This window comes from Martes martes, assembly GCF_963455335.1.
Source record: "Martes martes genome assembly, chromosome: 3".
Taxonomy (NCBI): Eukaryota; Metazoa; Chordata; class Mammalia; order Carnivora; family Mustelidae; genus Martes; species Martes martes.
Genome location: NC_137890.1, coordinates 14,936,111 through 14,946,023, shown reverse-complemented (window position 1 = coordinate 14,946,023; position 9,913 = coordinate 14,936,111). Strand labels below are relative to the sequence as shown.

The window sequence follows — 9,913 nt, the reverse complement described above, 5'->3', positions numbered from 1 at the left end:
ACATGGAGGTCTTATAGGGCTGAGGCAAGTTATTCCTTTTATTAATGTTATTTTTAAGTTCTAAAATCAAATAAACATATGTTTCTCTCTGTTTTTCAACACACACTGCTGTTTTAGTTTTGGGGGGGAAATGAGGTTATTTTCCTTAGAACATTAGATTTAAAAAGCACAAGTTCACTTAATCCATATTCTTTCTGTTTTCCAAGGGAAATCAATAGCTCACACATAAAACCTTAAGTTCCTCAGAGGATTTTTTTTTTCCCCTCAGAGGATTTTTAAAGTGGTCTGGTGTGTTCCCAGGTACCTTCCCCAAGACCATGCTTTAGATTCAAGAATATAGCGGGTATGAGCACATACACAGTATTGTTTTGTTTTTTCAGTATCTTTTTAGACTAAGGGGGAAAAACTCTAATTTCGAGCAGGAATTTCATTATTTTTAACTTTTTAATGTTATGGAGTATTGCAAATGCAGAGTAGAGACTTTTGAAAGCCTATGAGGTTGAAGTTTAAGCATAAATATGATGAAATAATTTTTGTTTGATATGGTAACAATTAATGAAGAGGCTAGTATTTATTGAGAGCTAATCACATTCAGCACTGTTCTAAAGCAGTGCTTCTCAATTATCTGGGATTAAGAATCAGTTTAATTCTTTTTAAGATTTTATTTATTTGTTAGAGAGTGAGTGCATGTGAGAGAGAGCATAAGCTGGTGGGGGGAGGGGAGAGGGAGAAGCAGATTCCCCACTGAGCAGGGAGCTGGACATGGGGTTCAGTCAATCCCAGAAGCCTGGGATCATGACCTCAGCCGAAGGCAGATGCTTAACCGACTAAGCCACCCAGGCGCCCCTATTTAATTATTTTAAATTTTCAGTCCATTGCAAATTAACACAGATTCCATCACTTACGACGAGAAGGTAGCTCAGTCTACATGCTCCTCACCATGCAAGGTCAACACTCAAATTGGTCTCTAGCCTGTTGGACAAGATTCCACCAATCCACAGTTTGGACATCATGGCAATGTCAAATAGTTGCAGACAGTTCGTGGACTGGCATTTGTCCACAGACCATACACTGTGCCACAGTCACATTTAATCTTTGCAAGAGCCCTCTGAGCAAAGCACCATTCCGATCTCAATCTTACAAAGGATTGACGTGTAGAGCCCTTCCTGACCATAAGATCCCATGGTTAGCAAGTGGTTGATCTCCTATCCACAACCAGACAGCCAATGTGCAGAAGGAGCCAGTATTTGAACCTAGAAGACTGTCTCTAGAACTTGTGCTTGTTTGTTTAACTCTGTGTGTAGTAAGGACAGTTTGGCAGAAACCGTCAGATGAGGAGCTCCTCCAACATACCTCCCATGGTCTACAGACCCACCTTCATCCACACCCATCTTGCTCTCTTCTCTTGGTGGAAGAGGGGGACCCTCTTCTTGTCCAAGGTCAGTGATGCAATCCCGTCTCTTTGGAGGCTCTTGACCCTGTGATCGTCCCACCCAAAGCAACTATGCGAGGACAGGAAATAGATTCACTTTACAGATGAAGCAGCTGAAGCTGAAAGAGATTGAGAAACCCAAGCGTGGAAGGAGGGCTACGTGGCTAGAGGGTGACATGATCCCGTTTTTATTGAGGATGGTGCTAGTTTATTGCTTAGGCACCTTGGCTGGTTGACACTTTCCTTTCAGTCAGAAATGTCCCACTTTGGATAGTACATTCTCCTGGTCACCCATTTTGCCAGCAAGTGGCAGAGACAGAGTTGGCAGGCAGATCTGTGGGACTGACTCCAAACCAGGGCTTTCTGTTATCCCAGGCTACATCTTAAAATGTCAGAATTATAAAGTTTAAAAGGAAGATTTCTTCCGGAGCACCTGGGTGGTTTAGTTGGTTAAGCGTCTGACTCTTGGTTTCAGCTCTAGTCATGATCTCAGGGTCATGGGATCGAGTCCCATGCCGGGTTCTGCAGCCAGCATGGAATCTGCTTGTCCCTCTCCCTCTGCTCACACTCTCTCAAATAAATAAAATCTTAAAAAAAAAAAAGGGGGGGGGGATCTCTTCTGTCATTATTCATTTCAGCAAACATTTATTGAGCACCTCCTTTGTGACACTTTGCTGTAAGATGTAATTAAAAAACAAAGGGGGCACCACTCAAGTCTTTAGAAGCTCTTGGTTGAGTGAGGAAACAGGTCACCTACATGTACCTCTAGTTAGGCGAGGCTACAGAATTTACAGGGCCCAGTGCAAGATGAAAAAGCGAGGTCCTTTGATTAAAAATTAAGTGTTTCAAGATGCAACAAAGGACATCAAGCCAAGTATGGCTCAGTTTAACACATGGGTTGGTCGGGTATTACAGAAATACATAGATAGGAGTGTCCCAGGAAAAGGCTGATCCAAAGATGGCCTCCTAGAAGGGATGAAAACTGGGCTGACCCTAGAGAATGGGCCTATGTGCCCTACACGGACACCCTCCTCTATTTTTTAGACCAGGGCATTGAGGACAACCATTTGGTCAGTACTTTTGACTTAAATGTCAATCACCAAGGGTCTTCTGCCAGCACACCCTCGTCATCTCCTGTGACACGCCATGTGGACACGGAGATACTCTCCCCAGATGCCTCTTCAAGGATGTTGCTCCAGCTGCCGGAAGTGCTGCTAGTGGGCAACGTAAAGCCACCAGCCCTTCTGGGGTCATCTCATATGCAATAGCCAATCAAGGCAGGGGTATCTTTAAAGGCCTGGCCATCAGCCCACAGCAGGACACTCTGATGGGCTATGTGAGCTCCAGGAACCCTGGAAGGGTCAGCTAAGGTCACCCGGCCGGCATTCCAGCTTCATTTTTCCCTCTGCCCTATCCTGTTTCTTCCCTCATGATTCTACAAGCACTGATCTCAAGGGCACCCCTAATAAACATTCCCAACACGAAGTCCACCTTGGAGTCTGTGTCCCAGAGAACCGAAATGCAACAGGTATCAAAAATTATTCCAATACTTGGCGGTGGGGGGTTTTGCTTGAAAATTATTGGTTATATATATAACATTGTCTCTAAATCCCCCAAATAAAACACAAAATGGAAATAAAGACTTCGTGTGTGAATATGGTTAACCTTTGCTTAAAATACTGAATTTGAGGGGTACCTGGGTGACTCAGTTAAATGTCCAAGTCTTGATTTCAGCTCAGGTCATGACCTCAGGGTTGTGGTATCAAGCACCACGGCAGGGGCAAGGGTCTCCCACATCCTCAGCGGGGAGTCTGCTTGATATTTTCTTTTCCTCTTCCTCTCCTACTCCCTGCTCCCCATCCCCTGGGCTCACACTTTCTCTAAAAAAAATCTTTTAAAAAATATTCAATTTGATGTGTCTGTTAGCCATTTGTATGTCTTCTTTGGAGAAGTGTCTGTTCATGTCTTCTGCCCATTTTTTGATGTGATTATCTGTTTTTTTGAGTGTTGAGTGAGGAGTTCTTTATAAACAGTGTGGAGATTTCTTAAGAAATTAAAAATAGACCCTACGACTCTGCAATTACACTACTGGGTATTTACCCCTAAGATACAGATGTAGTGAAAAGAAGGGCCATATGCACCCCAATGTTCATAGCAGCAATGGCCACAATCGCCAAACTGTGGGAAGAGCCAAAATGCCATTCAACAGACGAATGGATAAAGAAGATATGGTCCATATATACAATGGAATATTATGCCTCCATCAGAAAGGATGAATACCCAACTTTTGTATCGACATGGATGGGTCTGGAAGAGATTGTGCTGAGTGAAATAAGTCAAGCAGAGAGAGTCAATTATCATATGGTTTCACTTACTTGTGGAGCATAAACGAATAACATGGAGGACATTAGGAGAAAAGTGAATTGGGGGAAATCAGAGGGAGAGATGAACCATGAGAGACTGTGGACTCAGAAACAAACTGAGGGTTTTGGAGGGGAGGGGGTATTAAGGAGGGCACATATTGCATGGAGCACTGGGTGTGGTGCATAAACAATGAATCTTGGAACACTGAAAAAATAAAATTAAAAAAAATTAAACTTTTAAAAAGAAAAAAATAGTCAACTTCATAAGGATCAACATGTCCATTAAAATGCCTGCTTTGGGGGCACGTGGGTGGCTCAGTGGGTTAAGCCTCTGCCTTCAGCTCAGGTCATGATCTCAGGGTCCTGGGATCGAGTCCCGCATGGGGCTCTCTGCTCAGCAGGGGGTCTGCTTCCTCCTCTCTCTCTCTGCCTGCCTCTCTGCCTACTTGCTTTCTCTCTGTCAAATAAACAAATAAAATCTTAAAAAAAAAATGCCTGCTTTGTGGAAGCAAATCCATGAATTTTTTGCAATTCTTAAGGACCCTAGGACCATTTTCAGCCTGCACTTGTGGAATGATGTAGTTTATAACTTTCTAAGAATATAATTTCCTTGTACTGACACACTCAATTTTCAATAAAAGATCTTTTGAGAGGGACGCCTGGGTGGCTCAGTTGGTTAGGCGGCTGCCTTCGGCTCGGGTCGTGATCCCAGGGTCCTGGGATCGAGTCCCATATCAGGCTCCTTGCTCGGCAGGGAGCCTGCTTCTCCCTCTGCCTCTGCCTGCCTCTCTGTCTACCTGTGCTCACTCTCTCTGACAAATAAATAAATAAAACTAAAAAAAAAAAAAAGATCTTTTGAGAATTCAATCAGTTGATCACTAAACGGGGTTAAACCATTAGCATGGTTTTTAGGAGTTTTGTTTTAATTTGAACTTTCTTAGTTTTCTTCATTCCAAGTAAAAGATGTCTTTCCTTTTGGTCAAAATATAATTCAACCATTCCCAGAACTACATTAGAGAAACTACAAACTTTTTTTTTTTCCCTTGAGATGTGGTGCCCAGAATGTCATAAATTATCTTGAGTAAAAATGTTATCTTGAAAACACTCCAAAACAGAATTGTGGAAAGTGACTTCACATTCAGGTGCTAAATTTAACACATTTCAAGACATAGGATTCTAAACATCACTGAACTTTTCAGAATTAGGTAAGAAACAAATAGCTGCATAATCTCTGGTCAGACCCTAAGAAAAACATAGATTTTCCTCAGCTCACACAGGAACAAGGTAGTCACCTGATAAGTTAACCGATGACTAACCAAATTATCACAATATTTAACAAGTCTAACGCACTGCATTGAATTGACTTAAACTGTTTCTTCACAAGGCAGCAACCAATTACGGTGTTAGGAGGAAACTTCCGGAGGTGATGGGTAAGTTTATGGTATAGATTGTGGTGATGATTTAAGGAGCATAAACTGATCTAAACTTATCAAGCTGTACACATTAAATATGTAGCTTTTTGTATGCCCATGTACCTCAATAAAGTGGTTAAAAAGGAACCCAGAAAGATCTTACAGTTCCTTTTTATAAGTGGGATTTATCTTATTAATTGGCCAGAGGAAATACAGACCTGGACCTCTCATGTACCAAGAGCTTCAAGTGAGGCCATTGGCTAGGGGTCACAGGACGAGGCTTCCACAAGTTCATATTTTAAGAACTCAGCACAAATAACTCCCCAGATGCAGGGTGGTCACTGGATTTAAATGAGATTCTAAAAGAAACACAAGGCTGAGAATATTTTTCCTGAATTGCAAAAAGGGACATGCAACAGAAAAGTGCAGAAAATAAACACCTTCCACCTTCCACCTCCCCAAAGTGAAGCAAGTGTCATGACTTTGAACACTACAGTTTCACCTCTGCTGGAACTTTGAGTAGTAAACAGAGTCATAATTATCCTTTGGCGGCAGATGTAAGTTTTTGAGATTCACCTGTGTCGTTGATGTGGTGTAACTGCTTCCACTGGTGTGGAGTATTTTATCACATCGTGCATTTTCCTTCTGCTGGTGATGAGCTTTTGGATTATTTCCAGTTTGGGGCTACTAGGAATTATGTTTCTAGAAACATCTTCGATCTTTTGGAGCCCATGTATACATTTGGAGTAGAGTTAATGGATCACAAGGTGTGCAGCTTGAGTAAATGCCGTCAAAGTTGTTTTTCCAAAGTTGTTTATTCGATACACTCTTTTTTACACACATGGCAGTGCATGAGAATTCCCATAGCCCCAGTGGTGCTTGATGGGTTTCCTTTTTTTTTTTTTTTTTAAGATTTTATTTATTTATTTGACAGAGAGAGATCACAAGTAGGCAGAGAGGCAGGCAGGAGGGTGGGAAGCAGGCTCCCTGCTGAGCAGGGAGCCTGATGCAGGGCTCAATCCCAGGACCCTGAGATCATGACCTGAGCCGAAGGCAGAGGCTTCAACCCACTGAGCCACGCAGGCACCCCAATGGGTTTCTTTTTAATTATAGCCATGCTAGTGGATGTTCAGTGTTAGCTCATCATGGCTTTAATTTGCATTTCCCTGGTCACTAATAAGAGTGAGACTTTTCTAGCTATCGGTCATTCGGATACTCTCTTTTGAGAGGTACCTATTCGGGTCTCTAGTCCATTTCTCTAACTGGGCTTTCTGTGTTTTTCTTAATGAGCTCTTAGTTCTTTATATTCTGTGGTCCTGGTTCTCAGACTTTTGCTCGTATCAGAAGCACCCGAAGGGTTTGTTAATACACAGATTCCTGGTCCACACCACCAGTTTCTCATTCAGTAGATCTGGGAAGGGACACAAGAATTTGGATTTCCGGCAAATTCCCAGGTGAAGCTGATGCTGCGGGTCCGGGGACCACGCTTTGAGAACCAACGTTCTACAGTGTTTTAGTGTAGCAGCAGTAAATGTTTCCTGTTAGTTCAGGGCTAAGTCACCTTTCAAAAAAACAAAACAAAAACCTCAACAACTTAATACTTGTTCAAGCCTAGGGCATAAGCTAATACTCTATCCCTTCCTGGAAGGGATGCAACCAGGCTGGTGTTTCAACCTGTCTGAAACCCACCTGGCTACTTAGAATATTCGGTACATCTAGTTAGCCAAGAGAACCAGTTGATAATGAAGACATTTTTTGATCTCTGGAAAACTCATTGGCTTTCAACGGCAAGGACGTGAGTCAGTAATCCCTCTAAGAACAAAACACAGACCTCGGAATGGAGATGAAGAGTGTCATTTATTTCAAATGAATTTTGTTTCATTAGGAAAAAAAAATGCTATGACATTAAAACAAAAATAAAATAGAGACTTTTTTTTTAACTGCCTTTAACCTCTACAGACCAAAAAAGCGCATACACGTTTCCAGTATTTCCACTGTGTTAACAAACCTCATTATCATCATTGTTGTCCTTTCAGTCTCCTGAAATACTATCCATGACTACGGAACGACTTACTGACTTGCTGAACTAGACGTTCACCTTATCATTTCTAAATACGAGGAGTCCAACAGCGACTGCACTCAAGTGTATCTTGTGCAGTTTGCTGGGTGTGCTTTTTAAGGCTTGATGGTATGAAACATCTGTTTCTCTCTTTGAAGAGTCCCCAGATCCGCTGTATGAGGGTGTATCGATGAATACATGCGACTGGATGGTGGTCACGCCTTCACCTGGAGGTCACGAGCATCCACTTAGAACCGCAACCGTAAAACCTTTAGCAACCTGAACTCACGCACCGGAGCCACCATCCAGAAGGACGGAAAGACCCATGGTTCAAATAAAGTGCGGCAGGCCTGGGGAGTAGAGCGGTTTGCGGAGCCGCTCATCAGAAAGAACCAAACGAAGCACTAGTACTGCTCAGAAGGAGAATGACCTGGGCAGGCTCACAGAAGGGAGCCCCTGGGTGGACCCCGAGAACACACTGCACAGTCATAGCCATCTTTGCCGATGAGGTTTGGGCTTCCTCACCAAGTCAGGAAAGCCCGCGTGTGCAGCGTGGAAGGGATGGCAAGAAAGGCTACACCAAAAAGGCTTTTAGTCAACAGACCGTTAGGGGGCAGTGAGCCAGAAATCCAGATAAGATGACTGCTCTGTGGTCCAGAATTGTAGCTAGTGGCTGGGCCTTTTCGGAAAATGTCACCATGCTGAGCCCTGGGACAGCAGTGGTGCCCGTGGTGGAGGTGCGTACATCCAGAAGGTGACCGATGGTCACACGTGTGTCCTTCGTGATCAAGTCACCCACGCGGGCTCTGATGGTGAAGAGGCATGATGTTCTCTTCCTTGTCTTTCAGCACGTGTCATTAAACACCGCCCTCCTGTGTGTCAAGCATATATCCTTTTGTGTGTTGGGGGGGGTCACTCTAATGTCCCTTAAAGTGTATTTTCAGTTTTTCCTATTAGTTGTATCTGTACGATCTCAACCAGACGCCTCTGGGGAGAAATAATGGATCCCCGTGATGTTAAAGGAAGTGGCCAGACAAAATGGCAACTTCACACAGTCTTCAAGTAAATAGGATCCCTGATATCACTGGAAAGTAATATGTAATTTGGGAGGGCAGTAAAAAAGAAAAAAAAAAAAGTCTGTGACAACTTTGTCTTATACCTAACAAAATGAGGTTTGGCTCTGACGTCTCTTTAAGGCACCAGACCTGGTTAACAGCTTTTACTGGTGTCCTGCACCTGTGATTTGGATAAGAAAAAAAAAAAAATACTATAATATATAAATAAAAAAATAGTACATCATTCTGCTCGAGCTTGAAATCACCGAGTGACGTCGGAGGAAAAATCCAAACATCTTGTATGTGTAAAATATTTTTTTGCTAGTGTAAAAAGTACAACGTATAGTTACGCAGTGCAGAAACTGTACAAAAATGCCTTTGGAACAGACTTGATGGTGGGGTAGGATCATAGCGCTGTCTCAAAAATAGTGAAGGCTGAGGGTTGCCCATTGGAAGCATTCATAACCACGTGGTCACTGTGAGTAATATCTGGGTAATTCCTTTTGAAATACTCCTGGAAAAAAAAGAAGAAGAAAGGTGTACAAAGAACATGTTTAAAAGTTTCCAAGTCCTCCTCCCCAAGGCGACGCATGTCTATGGCCACGTCTTCACGTGAAGGGCATCCCACCACTGGTGGAGGTATAATTAAAAACAAAAAACAAAACAACAACAACAACAAAAAACAAAACAGGGACGTGTTCCCTTCAACGAAGGAAGCAGCCGATTAAACTCCTCAGCGGAGCTGGGCTTAATGCCAAGCAACCTGTAGCTCCCCTTTTGCGTCTGATCATTCTGATTCACAGATACGTTTTATCACTACATTAAATTGATAAAGCAAAATCATTTTACTGACACAAAACCTGGAGATAAATTAAAAACAGGGTGACAAAGAGGCCGGGGAATCTAGCGTCGCTACGAGGGTTTCTCATTTTCACACATAAAATGAGCACAATAGATCTGGATGTTAATATCAGGTTGTAATCCCTATATTTTATAAACTCTGATTGACAAGCATTGAAACGCTGGCGTATATGTATGAAATATCCCGGCGTTTAATTTGTGCGGCAAAGCAGTTACAGGGCCCTATAGAAATGTGATCTGTGGATAGTGGGCCACAATAATGAAAAGAGAAGCAAGAGCTTTAACAATGACTCAACCAAGCAACTTCTCTAAAATGTAAGATGATACCAAATAATAGGACAGTTCTTTGCCAAGCCTTTGAGTTCTTGAATTCTACCAATTTCTAGCTGAACTAGAAGAGATACAGGTTTTCTGATAAATGTATAATCAGAACATAAAGGGAATGAAATGCTGTCAAGTTTCTCTGTTCCGCAATCATCAGTTTTTAGTAGCTGTATCCTATCTCAGTTCCTTGACAGATGCGCATAACAAAATGGAATAATGTCAAGACTTGTGAGCTCTTATCTCAAAATGGGTTTGGGTGAAAAAGGACTTCAAATGTAATTTTTTTCCCCCCAAAGAAGAATGTGAAAAGTTTTGTTTGAGTCTTTAAAACAGAAAATGTACCATCTATCTGAAGGTTGACACGTGTCATGAGCTGGGTCTCTTAGTCACACGATCCTGGATCTATC

At 42.4% G+C, this 9,913-nt stretch overlaps 1 protein-coding gene across 1 annotated transcript in view; it reads right to left on the bottom strand.

Moving 5' to 3' along the window:
• Window positions 1-7,045: 7,045 nt before the first annotated feature.
• The window catches only part of ABCC4 (ATP binding cassette subfamily C member 4 (PEL blood group)), a 250,147-nt gene continuing 247,279 nt past the window's right edge, over window positions 7,046-9,913 (bottom strand). Inside the window, exon 31 of the mRNA XM_080798652.1 lies at window positions 7,046-8,835. Coding sequence (XP_080654778.1) covers window positions 8,728-8,835 — 108 coding nt within the window. The 3' untranslated portion in view covers window positions 7,046-8,727. The remainder of the gene's footprint in view (window positions 8,836-9,913) is intronic.